The sequence below is a fragment of the Podarcis raffonei genome, chromosome 6, assembly GCF_027172205.1.
Source record: "Podarcis raffonei isolate rPodRaf1 chromosome 6, rPodRaf1.pri, whole genome shotgun sequence".
Taxonomy (NCBI): Eukaryota; Metazoa; Chordata; class Lepidosauria; order Squamata; family Lacertidae; genus Podarcis; species Podarcis raffonei.
The window spans coordinates 91,758,411-91,782,962 of NC_070607.1; the positions used below are offsets into that span (position 1 = coordinate 91,758,411).

At 45.5% G+C, this 24,552-nt stretch overlaps 1 protein-coding gene across 1 annotated transcript in view; it reads left to right on the forward strand.

Moving 5' to 3' along the window:
- LOC128416572 (DEP domain-containing mTOR-interacting protein-like) overlaps positions 1-24,552 on the forward strand; it is a 32,052-nt gene that overhangs the window by 2,950 nt on the left and 4,550 nt on the right. The window contains exons 2-7 of the mRNA XM_053394487.1: positions 8,463-8,641; positions 15,544-15,667; positions 20,822-21,000; positions 22,710-22,895; positions 23,084-23,224; positions 24,354-24,424. Coding sequence (XP_053250462.1) covers positions 8,463-8,641; positions 15,544-15,667; positions 20,822-21,000; positions 22,710-22,895; positions 23,084-23,224; positions 24,354-24,424 — 880 coding nt within the window. The remainder of the gene's footprint in view (positions 1-8,462; positions 8,642-15,543; positions 15,668-20,821; positions 21,001-22,709; positions 22,896-23,083; positions 23,225-24,353; positions 24,425-24,552) is intronic.

A 24,552-nucleotide genomic window follows, 5' to 3' on the forward strand; every position in this document is an offset into this window, starting at 1 on the left:
TCCGGCGACTCCTGCAACCAAGCTGGTGCCAAACGTCTTGCTCTGCTTTCCTTTGGACCACACCAGCGAGGTCAAGAGGAGGGTCTTGTCGTCTGGGTACCCCAGGACCTCTATCACCCTGCCCAGGCTTGCACACTATGGAAGGTAGCTTTGGTGCTGCTAACACAGCAGTTTGACTTCACCCCTGGAGGCACACTCCATTGTCCCTCGAGACAAGACAGATACCAGCAACAGCAACAAACTTGATGATGAAGATGTTGACCCGCTGTGCGGCAACTGTGAAAAATATGAATTGCATGCTAGGGATCATTAGGAAAGGAGCTGAAAATAAAGACTTCCATTAGAGTAACATTTGGTGCAACTGCCCTTGGCAGCATCACCTTTGGAAGGGTATTATAGAAAGGGAACAGGCTCGGGAAAGGGGCACAAAACTGATTAAGGGGATTGAGAAGAAAGGTGGCAAAATTTGGGGATATTTAGTTTAGAGGAAAGGCGAGCAAGAGGAGAGGTTTAAGATTATGCATCATGTGGAAAAGAAGTTTTTCCTAATAATACTTTTACAGGCACTATCTGCAGGTTTATAAATACAACGCTGGTCAAAGCATCGCTGGAGGTGTTGAAATTTTGGGAGCTTGGATAGTTCCTATGGAATGGTCTTGGTGGTGGGGTGGACATGTTTATTCTTATTTATTTATGATTATTACTTTGTCAAAATAAAATACAAAAATATCAAAATACATATACAGTGGTACCTCGGGTACGCTTCAGGTTACACACTCCACTAACCCAGAAATAGTGCTTCAGGTTAAGAACTTTTCTTCAGGATGAGAACAGAATTTGGGCACGGCGGCAGCAGGAGGCTCCATTAGCTAAGGTGGTGCTTCAGGTTAAGAATAGTTTCATGTTAATAACAGACCTCCGGAACGAATTAAGTACTTAACCCGAGGTACCACTGTAATGCTATGCTCATAAGGGCTAGAAGCCTGGTAATTTATTTCAATGTAGGGTTGCCATATTTCAAAAAGTAAAGACCAGGACACCCTGAAAGTTGTTGAGCTCGCCCCCTCCCCCCCCAAAAAAACCCCCACGATTTTTTGATTCACTTCTCTAAGATCCAGAACAAAGCACCACCTTTTGGAAATTCCCTCTGGACGTCAACGACACATTTGACATCCCAGTGATGTCTGGGAAAATCCAGATGTATGGTAGCCCTACTTCAGTGCCAGAATTGTTTTGCAAAGGCCTCTTTTGAGCAGGCCCCCGATGGACGTCAACCCTTGTCAAGTGAAAAACGTTCCGCGAATCAAACAGAAATCATGGCCAGAATTCCAGAAGCTGTCGAGTGTGAAGAATGTTTGTGGGTTTTCTGAACCATAGAGGGCATTTCAGGACGGCGGCTCCACTGCCTGAGGACGGTGTTTGTAGGTGCAGGCAAGGTGAACGTAGGCCGTGATGACCGCCTTCTGCCGTAGAACCAAGGAAGATTGTCCTGGTCTATAATTTTGCGGCAGGTGGCGGGAGGGAGTGCGCTGGGTTGGGGTCAAAAGCAACCCATGTAAAACTCATCTTTACCAGGTTTGGCTCAAGCCAGCTGTTGGCAGGGAAAGGATTTGGAAAGATCACATTCCATGTGCTTTTATTGGGAAGCAAATATAGGAGTAGACTCTCTTCTGGTGAATAATGATATTTACTGTTTACAGAGCCACTGGAAACCTAAGTGCTGCACACAAAATAAAATCCTTGCAGACTGCTTTCAGCTTGACGTTCTTTCTTTTTAAGTACAGTGGTACCTCGGGTTACATACGCTTCAGGTTAGATACACTTCAGGTTACAGACTCCGCTGACCCAGAAATAGTGCTTCAGGTTAAGAACTTTGCTTCAGGATGAGAACAGAAATCGTGCTCCGGCGACGTGGCAGCAGCAGGAGGCCCCATTAGCTAAAGTGGTGCTTCAGGTTAAGAACAGTTTGAAGGTTAAGAACGGACCTCCGGAACGAATTAAGTTCTTAACCCGAGGTACCACTGTATTTGTAATTTTGGGCCCCACCAGATATACTATTTTATTACATATTCGTGCTGATTTGTGCTGTTGATGCTGTCCGGGCAGTCAAATGCAAGGCCGCTTTCAATACGTCATATAAATTGTTGTTGTTGTTGTTATACAACTTTAGGGACCAGTTGAAAATATTCCTCTTCAACCAGCTCTTTGACTGATTAACATTCTACGCCCTTTTAAATGTGGGGTTTTTTTGGGGGGGGGTATTGTTTTGTTTTTGCTCTTGTTTTTATTACATATTTTTATTTTGCGTTTTTATGCCGTGATCTGCTCTGAGATCTTCGGCTGAAGGGTGGTATATAGATTTAATAAATAATAACAATAATTTTGCAGACTGCTTTGAGGTTTTTCTATAGTCAAGCGGTGTATAGATTTTATGCAATATATATATATATATATATATATATATATATATATATATATATATATATATATATTTCTGCTGCTGCAGTTCTTACCTGAACTTTGCTTGGGAAAAACTTTCCAGCATCTCTAGTCGATGCAACCAGGGAGCCTCCAGTTGGCATGGATTTCCCAAGTCCTGGATGTGCAGACAAAATACCTGTGCATATTGCTTTCACTTGGGCTTTTGTTTCATTTATTTAAATAAACCTGCAGTTTCATGAGAATACGCCAAGACACTGCACAACACAAAGATGCAATACCACAATAAAGCTAATAAAAATGGAAATGAAACTGGTTGGTAGAAACTTCACAACCCAAAGACCTATTGCAGATATTAATATTGCACAGCTTGAAGCAACTGGATGCATAAAAGCTGGTTCCGTTTGGAATAAAAATTGTCCAGACCCATAAATTTGATTCGAAGTTTTGCTAACCAGAACTACTTCGAAACAGATACAAAAACAATCAATGATACATTCGAATAATTGTATAAAGCATATGCATATTCAAGCATAGGTTCTTCTTTTGAAATATATAGCGTCATTACCATCACAGCAAAACTCAGTCTCTCTCTCTCTTTTTTTAATTATTAAAGTTTAACAATTACAGAAAAGAGAAAAGCAAACAATAAAAAGTTACAATACTTCAAAAATAAGAAAATGCAATAAAAAACAACAACAATACAACAAAACAATAAAAAGAAAAAAGAAAAACATTTAAAAAGAGGAAAAAAATCCATCCAGTATTTTCATGTCTTTATCTTTCATTTACTTATTTCCTTGACTCCCTCACACCTCTCTTTTTTGTATTCTAGTTCAATTAGTTGTTTCAGCAAGTCCTTTCCCTCTTTCTCAAATTTAGTTCCATAATTTATCTTAACGCAATTTACCCTTAGATTTTACGCCTTGACCCGTTATCAATCTATTCTTACTTAATTCATTATAACATTTCTACTAAAGCCATATAATTTCTTTCCAGCATCCTTCTAACATTCATTAATTTTACAATATTTCTGTAGATATACTTTAAATTTTTTCCAATCTTCTTCCACCGACTCTTCTCCCTGGTCTCGGATTCTGCCAGTCATTTCCGCCAATTCCATGTAGTCAATCAGCTTCATCTGCCATTCTTCCCGGGTGCAAAACTCAGTCTCTCCCATAGCTTGCATAAGCCTGCATCCAGCCTAAAGCCTTGCACTCCTAGAGAGGCATCATTATCACATCTTTCTCTGACCTCCTGGGAACAAAAAAACCAAGGCAACTCCCTTTCACAATGGAGATTTTCAGTTGAATACCTTAATCACATGATTAAGGTTAAACACTCATATGAAGGCTAGCAGAGAACACCAACAGTTATCAACTTTGGCTGGGCTGTGAGGTATGGGTGATTATAGCATCATGGAATTGTAGTGTTGGAAGGGAGCCGAGGGTCATCTAGTCCAACCCCTTGCAATGCCGGAATCTTTTGCCCAACGACCCAGAGATTAAGAGTCTCAGGCTATACTGACTGAGAAGCCACTCAGATCGGCCTCTCTGATGTTGGAGAGGGATAACTGATAGATGTTTTAGCAATCAATCCCTCTTCCCAGGGAACTCTGGGAATTGTGGCTCTGCGATGGGAATCATGGGATCCGACTCCTAGGGACTTGCAATATAATATTCAAGGGGGCTGGGCCTTCCCAAAGTTGTTGGACATTGCCATTCAAATAGTGTGTGTGCACCCCACCATGTGATCAGTGATGTGGGGAGGAGCTTTCCTGCTGCCCCCAATAAAATCTCAGCACCCTTAACAAACTACACCTCCCAGGATTCTTCTTGGGAAGCCATGATTGTTTAAAGTGGTGGTTGTTGTTTAGTCGTGTCTGACTCTTCGTGACCCCATGGACCAGAGCACGCCAGGCACTCCTGTCTTCCACTGCCTCCCGCAGTTTGGTCAAACTCATGCTGGTAGCTTCGAGAACACTGTCCAACCATCTCGTCCTCTGTCGTCCCCTTCTCCTTGTGCCCTCCATCTTTCCCAACATCAGGGTCTTTTCCAGGGAGTCTTCTCTTCTCATGAGGTGGCCAAAGTATTGGAGCCTCAGCTTCACGATCTGTCCTTCCAGTGAGCACTCAGGGCTGATTTCCTTCAGAATGGATAGGCTTGATCTTCTTGCAGTCCATGGGACTCTCAAGAGTCTCCTCCAGCACCATATTTCAAAAGCATCAATTCTTCAGCAATCAGCATTCTTTGTGGTCCAGCTCTTACTTCCATACATCACCACTGGGAAAACCATAGCTTTATGAGACGATACGATCTTTATTGTCATTGTCCCATATAGAACAACGAAATTGAAAAAAAATCTACATAAGACATTCAAAAACGATACGGACCTTTGTCGGCAAGGTGATATCTCTACTTTTTAAGACTCTGCCTAGGTTTGCAATTGTTTTTCTTCCAAGAAGTGATATGATGCTGCTTTAAATATGTAGTGCAGATGGGGCCTATGTGCAAATGTGCAAGCATGTGTGCGCACACAGACAGTGAACTGTGAACATGAGGCCTGGAAATGGAGTGAAGGCCCAGAAAGTTGTCAGGAATAACTTGTCCTCACACTTTGCTCTGAGAGCACAGCGGTGTTTTGCTGGGTGCACAGTCTTCCTTTGTTTAAACAAAAACAATATTTGAAAGAGCACTACGGGCTGTTTTTCTGGTATCGGATATCTTGTGATATTTGTTTAATGCACTGAGACTTTGCCTGTGAATAAGACTGTCAAGGGTAGTTCTGTTCTCCTAGTGACCTTGACAACGTTACGCCATTGCCTACGCTATTTTAATCTAGGTTCCGGGGTTTTGAGAGGCTCTGCGAGACGTATCTAATAGATTCCACTTCTCTGCCCCCTTTCCCTTGGTCATGGCTTCATAAACACATGCAGAGAGAGGTAAATTTGGCTCTGATGTGTTTAGAGGTGCTTTTGAAGCTGAGGGCTTGCATCAAGCCTGGAAAACTTACTGGATTGCAGCAGGGCAAAGAAGGCGTTGGCAACTGGCAGATGGATTCAGTAAAGCAAAAGGAGCAATGTGTAAAAAGAAAAGAAAAAACCCTCCAAAATCCACAGCTAGGCAGTGGAGAACTACTCAAAATGTCATGTAAGTGTGGCAAGTTTTCAAAAACTCCTCATCGGGGGAAATGAAGAGTTTAAGGCTTGGAACAGACCTGGGTTACAAGAAGGATTTGATTTGATTTTGAGATGGGGAGCAGCCACTGAATAATAGAATCATAGAACCGTATAGTTGGAAGGGACCCCGAGGATCATCTAGTCCAACCCTCTGCAATGCAGGACTCTCAACTAAAGCATCCATAACAGAGTGCCATCCAACCTGTATTTGGATACAACCTGTATTTGTGGTTTAGGGCCCCTGTATTTACGGGACCGCCTTATCTGGTATGCCCTGCAGAGGACCTTAAGGTCCACGAATAATTAGTTTAGAGGTCCCGGGCCCTAAGGAAGTCAGATTATCCTCCACCAGGGCCAGGGCCTTCTCAGTGATGGCTCCCACCTGGTGGAATGCTCTGTCCCATGAGACCAGGGCCCTGCAGGATTTAACTTCCTTCCACAGGAACTGTAAGACAGAGCTATTCCTCCTGGCTTTCGATTTGAACCTAACCTGATCTTTTATTCCCCTTCCTTCCCTCCCCCTCCCCTTTTTATGAAGATTACCCGCTCTGGGATCCCACAGCTAATTCTCCCCTGGGCTCCTCGCTGGCCCAAATAGGACTAATCTAGCCAGCTAGCCCTGGTGATCATCTAATGTTTATTGGATGGATTTCCCCCCTAAATTGATTTTTGAATTCTGAATTAATTGTTATTCATCTTTTATACTGTATTTTATGCTGTTTTTTGTTGCATCAATTAAGTGTTTTAAATTTGTTTTCAGCTGCCCTGAGCCTGGTTTTCTGAACCGGGAAGGGCGGGATATAAATAAAAAAATATTATTATTATTATTTAAAAACCTCCAATGAAGGCGATTTTGCCATCTTCCGTCGTAGCCTATTCCACCGTCAAATGGTTCTTCTTCCTAATGTTTAGTTGGGATCTCCTTCCTTGTAATTTGTAACAGAGGTTGGTCTCTATAAGGAAAATTAGTTTTCAGTTCTATCCCCAGAACTTTGGAAAAGCCTTCCATGGGGAGATGTGTGACCCCTTTCTCATTATCCTCAGAAGGGAGAGTCAAAACCTGTTGTTCTTCTGTCGTTCAGTCTTCTGAGCTGCTCTGAGGTTCTGCTTGGCTTACGGCTATTTCTTTAAACCGCCCTATAATTGTGAGCATTTGATTTCCTTGCGATGTCTTCCTCCTGTTGCCTTTGTACATCAGTCTGAGAACATTTACTGGTAAAGCAATCTGTCAGTGTTCTAAATAAACTCAGTAAATAAACGGCCGTAAGAGCTGGGTAGGCCTTGAGCAACTGGAGCAAGTCAGGAAGGAACGTTTAGTGCGGTGATGAATGTCAAGAAAAGTGTTAGGAGGAGGGGAACAGCCTTTGGAAACCGCCAAAATAGTTTTTTCAGCACAGTTGACCTTGATATGAAGCCTCCGTCAACACTAGTGATTGCCAGAACTAATTGAGTCCCGGAGAGGGCATCATAACAAAGACCAGTCAGACGTGTTTCCACCAGGGTTAACACAGCAGCAGCAAAAGGACATTGCCGCTCAGATTTCAAGTGCAGAAACGTCATATTCTAACTTCCACCGTAGAATCCTGGCATTGGAGAGTTGGAAGAGGTTCCAAGGGTCATCTAGTCCAACCCCCTGCAATGAAGGAATCGCAGCTAAAGAATCCAAGACAGGTCGCCATCTGTCAGGGACTGTGGTGGGGGGCCATACTGAGGAGGAATGGTGGAAGCCTCCTCCTGAATCTTCGCAGGAGGATAGTATAGATTTGGAAGAGTGGTTTATTGAGGGACGTGGTTCAGAAGGCTGGAAAGTACTGGATGGGGGAAGAGCAAGGAGGAGGAGAACCGGGAGAGAGAGAGTTAACAGATTCACTGTCTCTGGAAAGCATTCAACTGCTCAGCCCAAGGTCAAGAAGAGCAGATAAGATGGCAGCAAAGAAAGCACAGTGGTTACAATATTAGGTTGCAAGATGCAGTAGAGACGTGGGTGACTAGGGAGGAAATGGGTAGAACCCTTAATTGGGAGCACATTCATTCCTAGGAAATGGATTCTTTGTTCTCTCACTGTAATCATTAAAGTTCTAACTGGTAAGAAGACTCCTTTCTCTTTGTTCTGCTCATCTACTGCCAAAGGGAAGAGGAAGTTGATTCCCTGAAGCCTGACACCATCCCACCTCTGTTTAAAAACTCTCCAGTGGGTTAAAAACCCACCACCTTCTGAAGCAGTCCAGTCCACCATCAAATAGCTCCTATCATCAGAAAGTTCTTCCTAATGTTTAGTCAGAATCACCTTTCTTGCGATTGGGATCCATTTGGTTCCTACCCTCTGGCTCAGCAGACAACAAGCTTGCTCCCTCTTCCATGTGATAGCCCTTAAGATATCTGAAGGTGGCTATCACACATCTGTCTTCTCCGGGCAAAACCCAATTCCCTCCACTGTTCTTCATAAGGCTTGGTTTCCAGCTCTTTGATCACCTAGGTTGCCCTCCTCTGCACATGTTCCAGCTTGTCAATATCCTTAAATTGTGATGCCCCAAACTGGGCACAGTATTCAAGGTGTTGTCTGACCAAGGCAGAATAGAGTGGCATTATTACATCCCTTCATGTGGACACTATACGTCTGTTGATGCAGCCTAGAATAGCATTGGCTTTTGTTTGCTGTTGCATCACACTGTTGACTCATGTTAAGTTTGTGGTCTACTAAGACTCCTAGATCCTTTTCATATGTCCTGCTGTCAAGCCAGGTGTCCCCATCTTATATTTGCACATCTGATTATTCCTGACTAAGCAAAGAAGCTTACATTTCTCCATATCCAGCTCTTGACTTGTTTTCTGTTTCCCTTCCAGACTTCGACTCCACGATGGCAAGCTTATTAAGGACAGGCGCTACCACCTTCGCACCTACCCCAATTGCTTTGTGGCCAAGGAGCTCACTGATTGGTTGATTGACCACAAAGAAGCACCAGACCGAGAAACAGGCATTCGGCTAATGCAGAAGCTCATGGACCATTATATTATCCATCACGGTTTGTGCACTTCTCAGTTCTGATTCCACTTGAGGACTCTTTTCTCAAGTGCATGTGCGTACTCCCCTGTGGCTGTTCAATTTGGTGCCTTGAAACAGCTGCACCTGAGGACCAGAGACCTTGTGGAAATGAATTAATATTCCTGGCCCAAGTTAACTCTTTAAACAAACTTTAAGTCCATTTGGGAACCTGCCACTGAAAGGCTCTTTAGAACCAATAATCTGTGATCCAAAAGCCTCTTCGGTCCAAACAATTAGAAAGCCATTGTTTAAGTGGAAGAACAGTGGCTTTCTAATTGTTTGGACCAAAGACGTTTGGCCTTTGGATCACAGATTATTGCTTCAAGAGAGCCTTTCCTTCGCTGATTCTGTTTTGCTGGCTTCCAGCACACACATTTTGGAGGAGGATTCAAGAACATCTCTCTGCAATTATCTTCCCCCAATAAGTTGATGAGGGAAGTATCATGGGGAAGTATCTAGCTGACTTCATACTTGGAGCAGACCCATTGAAAGTGGTGGAGTCAAGTTAGTCATCGTGACTGATTTCAGTGGATCTACTTGGACTATGAGCTAGATATGCCCATCATCACAATGACTCTGTGTAGAATGGTTGGTTGAGTGCTAGTACACACTTATCCATGGTAACTCAGCAAACTCCACGAGTAGGGATTTGAGACTAGATCTCCCCTACTGGCCCTAAGTACAGCAATCTCTTCTTCTTCTTCTCACGTAGCCAAGTAAGATTGTCTTCCATAAACACGGTCTTAACAGTGAGTCTGTAAGTGACTGTGGAGGCCAAGTCTGGATCCACACGTCCTTCCACAGTGGGGATATTGGTTTCTGGGCGGGAGTTAATCACAGTGAGGGTTTGTGACACCTTTGTCACAAACCCATGACACCTTTGGTAAAGGCTGTTCTCCAATTGGAGCTCTTGCAGGCCAGTGTTTCCCAGTTGTCAGTGTTTATACTACAACAGCAATCTAAACACGCTGCCACATAGATTCTCCTAACAGATGCATTGTCACAAAGCATAGCACATTGACTAGTGACTAGTCCCTGATAAGCAAAGTGCAGTAGAAGGTTACAGAGGAATGCTGGAGCATGCATTAGCTTGGGTTCCAGAGTATTCATAGCTTTAAATTCAAGGGCTGCTATGTACAATATAATTTTCAGCAGAAAGAGTAATCTAACCTTCAGCTCCTAAGGACTCCGTCTTAATTGCTTTGCTCATTTTTGCTATGTATAAAAGAGGGAGACAGATGCAGCACCAGTATAAGCTGATGATCTACTACTGCATACTGTAGCAAGCTGGCAGGAATGCCAGCTTGGCCCCACAACCGTGGGTGCCATGCAGCATGCATGGCCCTTGCCCTAGGTGCCAACTCCCTGGGTGCCCAAGCACCCACAAATTTCCCCACGGGGCCGGGCACCCACAAATTTCTGTGCCAGGGCCATGCACACTGCAGGGCACCCACGGCCCCTGGCACCCACAGTTGCAGAGCCAAGTTGGCACCAAAATTTGTGGATGCCTGGCTCCTTCATAGGGAATTTTGTGGGTGTTTGGGCCCCAGGGAGTTGGCACCTATGCAAACTGGTGTCTTCTAGCAGTTAAGGGAGTGAGCGATGCACCAAGGATGGAATGCGGGGCAGGAATACACGAAGGCTTTTTCATTTTCATGGTAGAACTTTGCCCAAGAGCGGCTCGGCATTCTTGACAGAAGGGGTGTGGCTTGGGTTCTCCAGCAAAGTCCACCCTGATGAAGCCTGCCATTGAGAAGCGGGTGGTGTTCACGTGAGGCATTGTGGGGACTCTGCCGCTGGATGAATGTTCCCCTTTCAGGTTTATCTGGCAAAGCCCCCTCTGGGCATCATTCCTCTGGCACGGCTACACAAGGCTCGAGTCTGTGTCTGTCTCGCTTGCAGCCTGGAGTTGTCAGCAGTCAAAATATACTGAGGCTGCCGGTGTGATTTTTGCAGAAAGTCTGAGGCGAGCCTTGGTACAAGTTTTGACTTGCACAGGGAACCTTGGATGGGGAGGTGGGAGGCAGGAAAAGGAGAACTTCATGCCAAAGTGGGATGCCAGGTTGGGGAATTTCCACATTTACGTGGCATGTATGTGCCCACCTAAAATTCCATCCTGCAGAGATTGAGGGCAACATTGATGGACCCTCAGAAAAACAAATAAATTGAGCTTGGGGGGGGACAGGGCACGTGCTTCAGCATACCCTCCAACATTTCTCTAGTGAAAACAGGGACATCCTATTCCATCATCAGCATAATTTTATTATTTATACCCCAGCCACTCTGGGTGGCTTCCAACATAAATGAAAACATAATAAAACATTAAAAAGCTTCCCTACACAGGGCTACCTTCAGATGTCTTCTAAAGGTTGCGTTGTTACTTATCTCCTTGTTTCAGGATTTCGCTTAACTCCATTTCTTCCAACATTTCTCCAGTGTAAATAGGGATATCTTAAGGAAAAGCAGAGCCTCATTATACCTAAATCTGGCCCTGCCTAGGACTACCTCGCAGCTCCGACTTAGCAAAGGTCTTCTTAATTTACTTGGTGGGGAGTTGAGGTGTTGCAGAGAGCTTTGATTTGATCAAACTAGCCAGGTTATGCAAGCTAGTGAGCTGGGCCTGACTTAAATGCGAAAGACTTATAGTGGCAAGTATGCTTGACACAGGCCTCACATTGCAAAGCATGTTTGCTTGCCTGTGGATCAGAACGTTTGCACTGTCTCGAAGCACCACACATATGAGCCGATTGCTGGTGCTAGCTAGAGATATGCAAAATCTTCCTTTCTGGATTACTGTATTTTTTGCTCCACAAGACTCACCTTTTCCCTCCTAAAAAGTAAGGGGAAATGTGTGTGCGTCTTATGGAGAGAATGTAGGCTGCGCAGCTATCCCAGAAGCCAGAACAGCAAGAGGGATTGCTGCTTTCACTGCACAGCGATCCCTCTTGCTTTTCTGGCTTCTGAGATTCAGAATATTTTTTTTCTTGTTTTCCTCCTCCAAAAACTAGGTGCGTCTTATGGTCTGGTGCGTCTTATAGAGCGAAAAATACGGTGTCTTGCATGTTGGGCAACGGATGCAGTTGCTTGAATTCCAGCCGGGTCAAAGGGAGCCTGGTCCTCTTCCCTTTCACGATTGCCCCCTTAGCTACTGTTTTTATAGCAGCGCTACAGAGAGACCATGATGTGACTCCATCTGGGGGAGTGGGGTGGAGAGTTGGGGCGTGTGGGTTGGTGCTTAACTCCTGCACCCCAAAATTCAAGGACTTGAACAGAGAGGCAGATACGATGTTTTCTGCAATGCAGATCCCAATCGTAGCTGCGTATCACATGCCTATTTATAGAACAGGATTCATTGCCCATCACATTTCCAATTCAAAAGCATCAAAATTCCTGTGAGCATTATAACGCAGGTCTGAATCTGAATAAACATGGTCTGCGCAATTGGCTTAATTGCACATCTGGCCACTGTCTATTTGGGAACCCTGTCAGCAACAGGAAAATGTGCGGGTTTCATAATCAGGATGGAAAATCACAGAAATCTGTGGGTTCTCTAATTGACGCTAGTTTGAAGATGTTGTGCCCTCATTTGGGTCAATAGTAAGATAAGAGCTTTGATGTGGGAGAATCTATCAACCAAAGGAGTAACATTTTGACTCTGCCTGAATTATTATATAGCAAGGCAAACATTCTGCTCATTGCCATCTGCTGCCTGGGGGAAAGACTTTCATACCTTGAATTAAATTAAACTTTGCTGTGATGCTATAATGCAGTTGCAATTAGTTCTGGGTTAATTATTAACATTCAAATCTGAATCCCCTCCCTGCAAGTGCTATTAATTTTTCACAGCCTGCGGGCAGTTTCAAAAGAATCCCAAGACTTTTAATTAAATAAAAGAACGTTGTCAAGAAACAGAACCTTTTGGCCTGCTTATCAGTGACGTCATCACACCATGATAATCCCCTGCAAAATGTGCAATGGTAGGCTGCCGTTTTTTGCTGTGTTTGATTTTCCTTTGCTTAGCTCACAAGGGCTTTTCTTGAGTTGTGTCATTTTGATTGGCCAGACAGAGTCATTTTCTTTTGAGCCTGCCTGTAAGTAAGGGGCAGTAATCATCTTAATGGAATGTGCTTGATCTTAATCGTTGTTTCCCGGTAGAAATGTGGCCACACATCATCTGTTCCCCCCTCCCTGCAAGAGAAGTAATCTAAATACTCAATTTGATTACAGGTGTAACAGCACACAATTCTGTGTACACTAAAGTTTTGTGATTGGTGCATTCAGTAAAACGATCACTTTCATAATTACTGTATTTTTTGCTCTATAAGACTCACTTTTCCCTCCCAAAAAGTAAGGGGAAATGTGTGTGCGTCTTATGGAGCGAATGCAGGCTGCGCAGCTATCCCAGAAGCCAGAACAGCAAGAGGGATCGCTGCTTTCACTGCGCAGCGATCCCTCTTGCTGTTCTGGCTTCTGGGATTCAGAATATTTTTTTCCCTTGTTTTCCTCCTCCAGAAACTAGGTACGTCTTATGGTCTGGTGCATCTTATAGAGCAAAAAATACGGTATTTGCATTGTGATCCATAGTGTTTGATATTTTATACTGTGGTGTGGAAACACTTTTATGAAGAAATAGAACCAAAGGTTATCTAAATTGCATGGAACCTTAACTATTTTAGGGCACAAATTTATGGCTCCTGTGAGGCTGTACAATTGGGCCCTGCCTCTGCTTAAAGACCTCCAGCGACGGAGAGCTCATCACCTCCCACGGCTGTCTGTTCCAACATCAAGCAGCTCTTGCCATTCAAAACTTTATATTGTCATTCCACCAAAAAATCTCCTTTCCAGCAATTTGCATACAGTGGTTCTAGTCCTGCCTTCTGGAGCAATGAAGAGCAACTCTGCTACACCTTCTCTGTGATAGTGCTTGCCAGGTCTCCTCTTAGCCATCTCTTCTTCTCCTGGGTAAGCTTCCTCAGCTTTATGAAACATTTCTTTTTTCTTTTAAAGTTACAAAACCTTTATTTATTTCCTTCCCCCCCCAATTTATTATAAATTTTATTAATATTGTTAAGTTGTGGGTGAACATATCAGACGACACAGCGATTCTTCAAACAGCTCTTGTTTATTCACAGGCCAGAACAGAACTGAACTGAAGGGTTCAGCTAGCCTGCTTATATAGAGCTCCACTACAACGCAACAGTAACCACTTTCTGTAACTATCCAACCACTGAACGTCACTTTCAATTCCTTATTTGCATATGTGGATCTGAGTGAAAACTATCTACAGTATCCCCCTGCTGGCCCAGGGTGAGAACTTCAGTACATAACAAGTATTTTCCACACAACAACAACATGAAAAATATCGAAAAATAATACACAAAACACAAAAACCAACATTCAAAAACACACACACAAAATCCATATCTTACAAGTTAATAATGTAAACACTAAAAAGAAAAACAAACATTGACTACCACCAATCCCACAGCACCTCCTTTATCTCTCATTGTGTCTTCCTGTTTTCCTGTTTTCCTTATCATCTCTATCCTAGCATCTAGATATAAATCCCTCTTTCTTACCCTTTCACTTCACAAGGTTATTCTTTTTGAAACATTTCATCTTCCAGTATCTCAAGGGCTGTCACGGGGAAGAAGGAGCAAGCATCTTTTCTCCTGCTCTGGAGGATAGAACTCAAACCAATGGATTCAAGGTACAAGAAAGGGGATTCCGACTCAACATCAGGAAGAGCTTTATGGCAGTAAGAGCTATTCGACAATGGAACGGACTCCCTTGGGACTCGCCTTCATTGGAGGTTTTAAAGCAGAGGTTGGGTGGCCATTTGCCATGGCTGCTTTAGCTGATATTCCTGCATTGCAGGGGGTTGGACTAGATGACCCTCTATGACTCTAGGACTTGATTTCCGAAACCCCTCACTATTCTGGGCAGCACCCTCTGGACACACTGCAGTTGGTCCATACCTGTAAAATGTGGTTTCCCCAGAGGACCAATGCCTTGACCACCTTGTGTGATGGCCTGGGAATCTGATTCAGAGGCTGAACCTGAGGAATCCCAGCCTGCACAGGAGTCCCCACCTCCAGGGACAGCTGAGCTGGGGCAGGGTCTTGAACCTGAAGGGCCGGATCCTCAGGAGCTGAATCCACTCTGGTTCCAGAGGTGATCAAGGACCCATTGCCTGCAGGTGCTCCTCTCCCAGCCCTGTCAGGGGAAGGTGAGGTTGCCTCTGGGTCCAGTAACCCTCCAGCCTCTCCTGAGCTGCAGAGGCTCAGGGCAGAGAGGCGGAGGGAACTAAGTTCTCGCAGGAGCAGTGCTCGCCTCCGGGCCAGGAGAGGCGAGTCACCTGTGGACCGGGGCCGCCCTATGCCTCGGGGCAGATAAAAGCCAGCCAGCCTCAGTCCCAAGTTGCGGGAGCAACATTGTTGGTTACCTGTTCCTGCTGGCACCCTGTCCTGCTTTTTGCCAGAGTTCCTGACCACGCCTGACTCCCTGCCTTGGACCCCACTTCAGCCCCGGACCGGACACAGACCACGGCGAATGGTAACCCCCCCGGGACCAGTACACCTTGGCTGATAGGACACTGGGCATCTCTCTTTGGTGGGTCCAGTTCTGTGGGGCTCCCTTCCTCTAGGAGTCGGCTTTTGCAATATTCAATATGATCTGGCCTTTCAACACCGGAAATGGTGATACTTGGCTACAGACGGTTGGTGGCAAACCTGATTTTGCAAAGAAGAGAAGGGCAGAAATGATTTATAGTAACCTTGAGGTCCCCCCCCCCATTTGTGTGATGCTAGCCTTCATAGGCTTGGACAGAAAACATAAATTACATGTCAGAGGTTGCTGATCTTTGCCTTCAACTCCTTTCAGTGTGCGACGAGCATTTCGACTACAAGGACGCCAAGCTGCTGTATCGCTTCCGCAAGGACGACGGGACCTTTCCTCTCAACAAAGACGTGAAGGTGTTCATGAGGGGCCAGAGCCTCTATGAGACGTACGTGGAGTCCTTTTGTCCAGGGTCACGGGGCATGAGGCTTTCCGGCAGTACAGTGGTACCTCAGGTTACATATGCTTCAGGTTACACACTCCGCTAACCTAGAAATAGTGCTTCAGGTTAAGAACTTTGCTTCAGGATGAGAACAGAAATTGTGCTCCGGCGGCGTGGCAGCAGCAGGAGGCCCCATTAGCTAAAGTGGTGCTTCAGGTTAAGAACAGTTTCAGGTTAAGTACGGGCCTCCGGAACGAGTTAAGTACTTAACCCGAGGTACCACTGTACAGTCTTATCTTCCTTTGCTGTTCATCCTCTCAAGGGTGCCCCCACTGTTTCTCTGCCTGCCACTTGTTCGGAGTTTTCATATTGTTACAAAAGTCAGGTCATAGCTGTCAACGTTTCCCTTTTTTAAAGGGAAATTCCCTTATTCCGAATAGGATTCCTCGCAAGAAAAGGGAAAAGTTGACAGCTATGAGTCAGGTGCCTGTCCCTCTCTCTGCGAGTGGTGGCACCATGGGATCTCAGGCCCTCACACAGGGTCTGTGCTTCTTTGCAGAATTGAAATCGCGGCAGAGACTGTTATGGCTTTAAGAAATATGGTTTATTTAAGCCAGAAGTGGCTTAGTCATGCCAGCCACGTGACCCGGAAGCTGTACGCCGGCTCCCTCGGCCAATAAAGCGAGATGAGCGCCGCAACCCCAGAGTCTGCCACGACTGGATCTAATGGTCAGGGGTCCCTTTACTTTTACTTTACACCTTCAGTCTACATGGAGGGAGCTCAGATCTTACAGCATATAGTCCTTTCAAGAGGAGCTTGTATTTTTAATCTTTTGTTGGAAGCCGCCCAGAGATGGGTGGAATAATAATAATAATAATAATAAAAATAATAATAATAATTATTATTATTATTATTATTATTATTATTATTATTATTATTCTCCATAGCAGTGCAACCCTAGAGCCCAAGGCATTTCTATAGCCAGCCCTGCAGCCAGCCTCCCCTAAAGATGGATATAATTCTTTCTTTCTTTCTTTCTTTCTTTCTTTCTTTCTTTCTTTCTTTCTTTCTTTCCTGCCCATCTGGCTTGGTTTCCCCAGCAATCTCAACTCTTCTTCCTGCTTCTTCCTCCCAGAAACTCTTTTCCTCTCCCCTCAACCATACACCCCATCATGTTGGTAACATCTCATTCCTGAGGCCCAAATGCCCCCCCCAATAGCCCATCAACACCTTTTGCCACATTAACAGGTTTGCTCTTCACTAAGCCAGCCCTGCAGCCAGCCAGATAGGCTGGTTTGCATAAGCCAGCCCAGGAATTCCCTGTGTGGCACAGCTCCGCAGCTTCTACTTTAATCCATATCCCAGTTAATAAAAATCCTAGTCTTTATTCATTTCTAGGGTTTTTTTGGGGGGGGAGTGTCCCCCAGTCTATAACAATATTTTAATCAATTAATTCCAATATCTATAGACTGCTTTCTGCACTGCAACAAGCTCCCCCCCACACTCTCAGAACCAGAAGAGGTATGAAAAGTGCTACTCAATGACAGAGTCTCAGATTGCTTGGGGAGAAGGAGACTTAGGCAAGTGTGAACTTTCATAGGGACAAGTTCTACCAAGAAGAGTTGCTGTGTTTTCTAGGCCTAGCCTCCTGAGCTACCTTTTTTCTTTGAATAAAGGCCCCCAACTTCCTGCCTGCTTATTGGGCATTCGCCCTGATTCGCTTGCACAAAGCAAAGGTTAGACTCTGGCTGCCTTTCACAATGTTTCCTTACCTGATCATTTCCAAGTTTCGCATGATCATTCATGCAACATAAGAGCAAGTTCTGGAAAACTAGTGGAACCCGGAAGAAGCTTAGCACACTTTTCCATGTCCTTTGCTTCCGGAAGAAAAGCCGTTTGCAAACTCCTTAGCCCAGAAAGTCGCAGAAGTTTTGCTCTAATTTTGCACGGCAACATTTCAGGTGCTTTTGGCACGCAGTTCTCTCCCGCCATTCAAAAATGAGCACAGCATGGCAGTATATCTGTGTTTCTTAAAGCAGTGTAAAAGGAATGTGAGAATCTTAGATAATAGTGGCTAGCCTTATAATAAGGAAAACTAATGCAATAACCTCCTTGCCAACAAAGGTCCGTATAGTTAAAGCTATGGTTTTCCCAGTAGTGATGTATGGAAGTGAGAGCTGGACCATAAAGAAGGCTGATCACTGAAGAATTGATGCTTTTGAATTATGGTGCTGGAGGAGACTCTTGAGAGTCCCATGGACTGCAAGAAGATCAAACCTATCCATTCTGAAGGAAATCAGCCCTGAGTGCTCACTGGAAGGACAGATCCTGAAGCTGAGGCTCCAATACGTTGGCCACCTCATGAGAAGAGAAGACTCCCTGGAAAAGACCCTGATGCTGGGAAAGATGGAGGGCACAAGGAGAAGGGGACGACAGAGGACAAGATGGGTGGACAGTGTTCTCGAAGCTACCAGCATGAGTTTGACCAAACTGCGGGAGGCAGTGGAAGACAGGAGTGCCTAACATGCTCTGGTCCATGGGGTCACGAAGAGTCGGACATGACTAAACGACTAAACAACAACAACAAATGCAATAACCCCCACATCTGAATGCTCCCTATGTCTGTTTTCATTTTGCATTCCCTCTGAGTTGCCTGCAGGGAGATTATACTGCAATGAGCATTTCTCCTGATTTGCTTGTGCAAATACATCATTCCATTCATTATTCCTCCATCCCATACCGTTCAGAGCAATTCTCCATCACGTTCATAACCTCACAGAGCACATATTTAAAAAGGAAAAATGGATTTGTTGTGACAAGGTGGCAGGGTGCTTTAATCCACTTTAATTGCATGGACCTAAATTCCCAGTTTGTGCTTGGATGCTTCCCATAAAACAGCCACAGTCTAGAGCTGAGCAGAAGCTTTGTTTCGCTGCAATTTGGGAGAATATAATCGGCTGTTAGTTATATTCCATAGGCCCAGCACGCCCTCTTGTGGTTATGGGGGTATTTAAGTTCTTCTGCACACAAAAAGCAGGTTTATTGCAGCTAAAAAAGGCTCAAACTGGTGGCGCTGGAGACTGAATTTTCGAGCTCTTGTTGGGAATTGGTGCTTTCAAGCCCGTCAGGATTTCTGCCACCTCCCTCTTCAGAGATGAAAAGTGTTTGTCAACAGCTTGATTTCATAAATCGGAGGAGTTGAGATTGAATTTCACCTTTAATCTTTTTGACGTATGGATAATGCCCGACAGGAGAGTGCTTATGGCTGATTCCTGTGATCAGAATGAGACAGAATGAGACAGAAGAGGAGACAGCCAGGAGATCTGTTTCAAATGTCTTCTTATATTATGTTTCAAATGCCTTCTTATGTTATGTCGGCTGCACTCTTACAGACATAACATAAGCACATAAGAAGAGCCCATTGGAGCCAACAGCCCATCTAGTCCAGCATCCAGTTCTCACAGTGGCCAAGCAAATCCTTGTAGGAAACCCAGGATGTGGGTGGCGCTGTGGTCTAAACCACTGAGCCTCTTGGGCTTGCCGATCAGAAGGTCGGTGGTTCGAATCCCCACGATGGAATGAGTTCCGATTGCTCTGTCCCAGCTTCTGCCAACCTAGCAGTTCGAAAGCATGCCAGTGCAAGTAGATAAATAGGTACCACTGAGGCGGGAAGGTAAACGCTGTTTCCGTGCGCTCCGGTTTCCGTCACGGTGTCCCGTTGCGGCAGAAGCTGTTTAGTCTTGCTGGCCACATGACCTGGAAAACTGTCTGTGGACAAACACCGGCTCCCTTGGCCTGAAAGCGAGATGAGCGCTGCAACCCCATAGTCGCCTTTGACTGGACTTAACCATCCAGGGGTCCTTTACCTTTTTTTTCAACCTGTAGGAAACCCACAAGCAGAATTCAAGCAAGAGAGCGCTCTCGCCTCCTATGGCTTCCATCAACTGTATTCAGAAGCATTGCTCACTCCAGCTATGGAGGCAGAACATAGCCATCATGACTAGTAGCCATTAGCCACTGTTTCTTCCAAAAACTTAGCATCATAGAATTGTACAGTTGGAAGGGACCCTGAGGGTCATCTATCCCAACCCCTGCAAGGCAGGGACATGCAGCTGCCCAATACAGGGATTGAACCTGCAAGCTTGGTGTTATCAGCACCATGCTGTAACCAATTGAGCTACCCACTGGTATAATCCTCTGAGCATGTGCAAAGTGGCTTCCATTGCTGGGTAACTGTGACAAGCTCCTGTGCCTCTGCTTCCGCTTCTAGATAAATGTGACTCCCAGGACATTTATCTTTGAGAAATGAATGGCTTGGATGTTTAACAACTCTATGCAATATTGTTGTTTAGTCGTTTAGTCGTGTCCGTCTCTTCGTGACCCCATGGACTAGAGCATGCCAGGCACTCCTGTCTTCCACTGCCTCCCGCAGTTTGGTCAAACTCATGCTGGTAGCTTCGAGAACACTGTCCAACTATCTCGTCCCTCTGTCGTCCCCTTCTCCTTGTGCCCTCCATCTTTCCCAACATCAGGGTCTTCTCCAGGGAGTCTTTTCTTCTCATTAGGTGGCCAAAGTATTTGAGCCTCAGCTTCAGGATCTGTCCTTCCAGTGAGCACTCAGGGCAGATTTCCTTCGGAATGGAGAGGTTTGGTCTTCTTGCAGTCCATGGGACTCTCAAGAGTCTCCTCCAGCACCATAATTCAAAAGCATCAATTCTTTGGCGATCAGCCTTCTTTATGGTCCAGCTCTCACTTCCTTACATCACTACTGGGAAAACCATAGCTTTTACTATACGGACCTTTGTCGGCAAGGTGATGTCTCTGCTTTTTAAGATGCTGTCTAGGTTGGTCATTGCTTTTCTCCCAAAAAGCAGGCGTCTTTTAATTTCGTGACTGCTGTCACCATCTGCAGTGATCATGGAGCCCAAGAAAGTAAAATCTCTCACTGCCTCCATATCTTCCCCTTCTATTTGCCAGGAGGTGATGGGACCCGCGGCCATGTTCTTAGTTTTTTTTGATGTTGAGCTTCAGACCTTATTTTGCACTCTCTTCTTTCACCCTCATTAAAATACACAATATTAGCAAGCGTTAAAATGGCAATGGCTGCATATGCTGATCTGCTCACCTTGTTCCTTTGCCATGTGCTTCCTTGACCCTAGGCTGATCAGCGTAGAGGACTCGATCCTCAAAGTCAGAGAGGAGAACTCGGTGAAGTACCAAAGGACTTTTCTGGCCTGTGAAATGATCGACTGGTTGGTCCAGGAAGGAGAGGCAGCAAACCGGAAAGAAGCCGCTGAGCTTTGCCAAGTCCTCCTTGAACATGGGATTATCCAGCATGGTATGAAGATGGAGATTGCAGAAAAGGGAGGGCATCGGGTTGTTACCTGCTGGGCAGGTTAGGGGCAAAGGATATGCCTAGGATAGCCAGAAGCGCCAAAGAGCAGTGTGGTGTAATGGCTAGAGCATATCGCCTAGAACAGTGGCTCTCAACTTGTGGGTCCCCAGATGTTGTTGGACTACAACTCCCATCATCCCTGAGCTCTGGCCTTGCTAGCTAGGGGTGATGGGAGTTGTAGTCCAACAACATCTGGGGAACCACAGGTTGAGAAAGGCTGGCCTAGAAGCTGGCACTCTCTAAACTGGCCAAAACAACACACATGGTGGAATACACCCAGGGGAAGATCTCCAGCCTCCTCTTAGAACAAGAGGAATACAGGAATCAGGAATACAAAGCAGGATGTTGTGGCCAAATTGAGGTTCTTCCCCTATACATTGGAGATATCAGTGGCATACTGGAGGCTATGAGAGATGGAAGGAAAGAATAAGAAGTTGGGTGGAAAGACTGGAAAAGCAGCAGCTGTCAGATGAGGAGGAGTTGGGAGGGGGAAGGGGAACTATCCTGGCTCTTGGCTAGAAACTGGAAGACAGCATGGCCAACAGGAACCAAAGACTAGAGAAGGGGCAGAGTGCAAAAGAGTGTAGCTAAGAAAAGCAGTGTTATTTTCCATTCTTTGTTAAGTTCCAGCCTTCTTTTCCAAAACATGTTTTTCTAAGGGAGATTTGCAGGCACATAAAAGCACAAAGTTAGAATTGATTTTAAAAATGCGCAATTAGGAACTTTTTCTTCTTTGGCGATCTCTCCTAGCCGAGTAAGATTGTCTTCCATGGACACATTTTTAAAAGTGAGTCCATAAGTGACTGTGGAGGCCAATTCTGGATCCACACATCCTTCCACAGTGGGGACATAGGTTTCTGAGTGGGAGTTGATCACAGTGGATTTGCCAAGGGTGCCTTCCTCTTAGCGTGTTCCTCCCTTTCGTCCTGAGTTTGAGCATCTTCAAAACCCATGACACCTTTAGTAGAGGCTGTCCTCCAGTTGGGGCGCTCACAGGTCATTGTTTCCCAATTGTCGGTGTTTATGCTACATTTTTTTTAGATTTGCTCTGAGAGAGTCTTTAAACCTCTTTTGTTGACCACCAGCATTACACTTTCCATTTTTAAATTTGGATTAGAATAGTTGCTTTGGAAGATGATAATCAGGCATCCGAACAACCAGTCCAACGAAGTTGGTGTTGAAGAATCATTGCTTCGACAACTGGGAACTAAGAGCAAATCTTGATACCAAAAAGATGACAAAGTCAGCACCAAGCAAACCATTATGGGGAGAAAATTCTATTACGAGGGTGCCACCACCTAGAAGCCCATCTCTCTCATACACATACACACCTCACCTCAGATGGTTGAGGCACCTGACAGAGATGCTGTGAACATAAACCTTCTGGGCATGTTTATGTGGAGGCAGGCATTCCATCTGGATATCCCGAACCCTGAATGTAAACACAAGTACTTCAGATTGTCCCCAGAGATGGACCAGGAGCTATTGCAGTCTGTGTGTGAGAGAGAGAGTGCTGAGAACAATTGTCACCAACTCCCAGGTTGCTGACTGAAGACTGCTGAATCCTATCTCTGCCACGTTCTTGGGGGGTGGGATGGGAAGAACCACAGCCCTCAATCTGCTCCCTCCCCCCACACCCATTCTTTCCTCAGTGGCCGGCCGGCACCACTTCTATGACGGCAACCTCCTCTATCAGTTCCGCATCAATTTCCGCCGGAGGAGACGTCTCGCGGAGCTGCTCAGCGAGAACTCCTCCAGGGCCCTTTCGGACAGTCCTGACAGCCCCTTCTGCCTCCGCAAGCTCAACCCTGAGCAGAACAGCTGCAGCTTCTTGTCTGGTGGGTAACTGTGGGTGATGGCGGCAATTGTGGGGAGCACTCTGGGTGCTGTCGTGGGGCCTAGGCCAGCCTGCTGCTGGGTCTGGGAGGGTCTGGGGGTATGGTTTGTAGCAGCAGAGGCTGGTCTATTAGCACCAGCGGGGTACTGCTTCACCAGCCTCAGCCCAACTTCCCTTTGTCTCTTTCAGTTCAGCCCAATAAAGAAATCAAAACAGTCTCAGCGGTTCGAAGGAGCAGCGTCACTTCACTGGCTGGGGGATCCAACCCCTATTTCAATCTCTCCCCGAGTTTGGGGTTCCTGCCAGCTGTGGAATGCAACCCCAAATCTGGTGAGCAATGCTAATAATGCTAATAATAATAATATTTATATGCCATCCATCTGACTGGGTTGCCCCAGCCACTCTGGTCATCATCATGCCACAGAGCCTAGAATATTGCTTATAATCCTAAGAATTTGACGGTTTAATTCCAAACAAAGATTCTTTGGATTGGGCCTCTTAAATGTGCTAACTAGGTTTGCCATGTCTTGAAGAACAAAAAAGAGGACAGCCTGAGCTGGGGAAAGCTGCGGGGGGAAACACAACAACAACAACTGACCCCCCCCCAAAACCAGGCATTTACTTTAAAATGTAAGAATCTGCCTGGATGGGCATGTTGCCCCCCTAAAAGAGGACGTGTCCAGGTTTTCCCAGGCGTATGGCAACACTAGCAAGCACCCACACACCCACAGAGCCAGTGTGGTGTAGTGGTTAAGAGCGGTGGACTCGTAATCTGGTTAACCGGGTTCGCTTCCCCGCTCCTCCACATGCAGCTGCTGGGTGACCTTGGGCTAGTCACACTTCCCTGAAGTCTCTCAGCCCCACTCACCTCACAGAGTGTTTGTTGTGGGGGAGGAAGGGAAAGGAGATTGTTGGCCGCTTTGAGATGCCTTAGGGTAGTGATAAAGCGGGATATCAAATCCAAACCTTTCTTCTTCTATCCCCTTTTCCATTTTGGTATTCTTCCTTATCTGCTCCTCCACGTGACAAGAGAGTCCTCTCTATCATGCCAAACCCACCACACTGACCAGCAAACAAACAGAAACAAGCCTGCAAGCACCACAGCTGCAGCAAATCCCCTTCGTTCCACTTCCAAAGAGCCGTCCTCGCAAAGCATTTTGCATTGCATTTGACTTTTTCAAAGCAAAACATTGGAGAGGCTGATATTGGTCCTTGCTGAGATCTGTTTGTACTTCCACGAATTGTTTTGGACCTTGACTCAGTTGCGCATTTCTGTGTGTGGGTTTTCCCCCCCACTGAGAACCACCTGCACACTGAAGAAGAAGAAAAAATAAGCTCTGTCCTATCTGGTTAACATTCCTGGTTCACTTCCCCGTTCACTTTGCTATGTTACTCTTTTTTCGAACAATTGACCTTTAGGTAAGACCTGTCATTTTCCTTTTCCTCCCCTCCATGCAAGTATTAAAGAGGCCTGTCACCAATGAGGAGCTTCTGACCCCTGGGGCACCGTACATCAAGAAAACGCTGACGGTAAGCTTGGTAGCCGGTCATCAGAATGTTACATTGGGATTATTCCTAAATCCTCCTTGTTACAGTACAGAGCCCTTTAACTGGGCAAGCCTAAAGTTGCATGATATGTTAGCATCCCTCCCACAAAA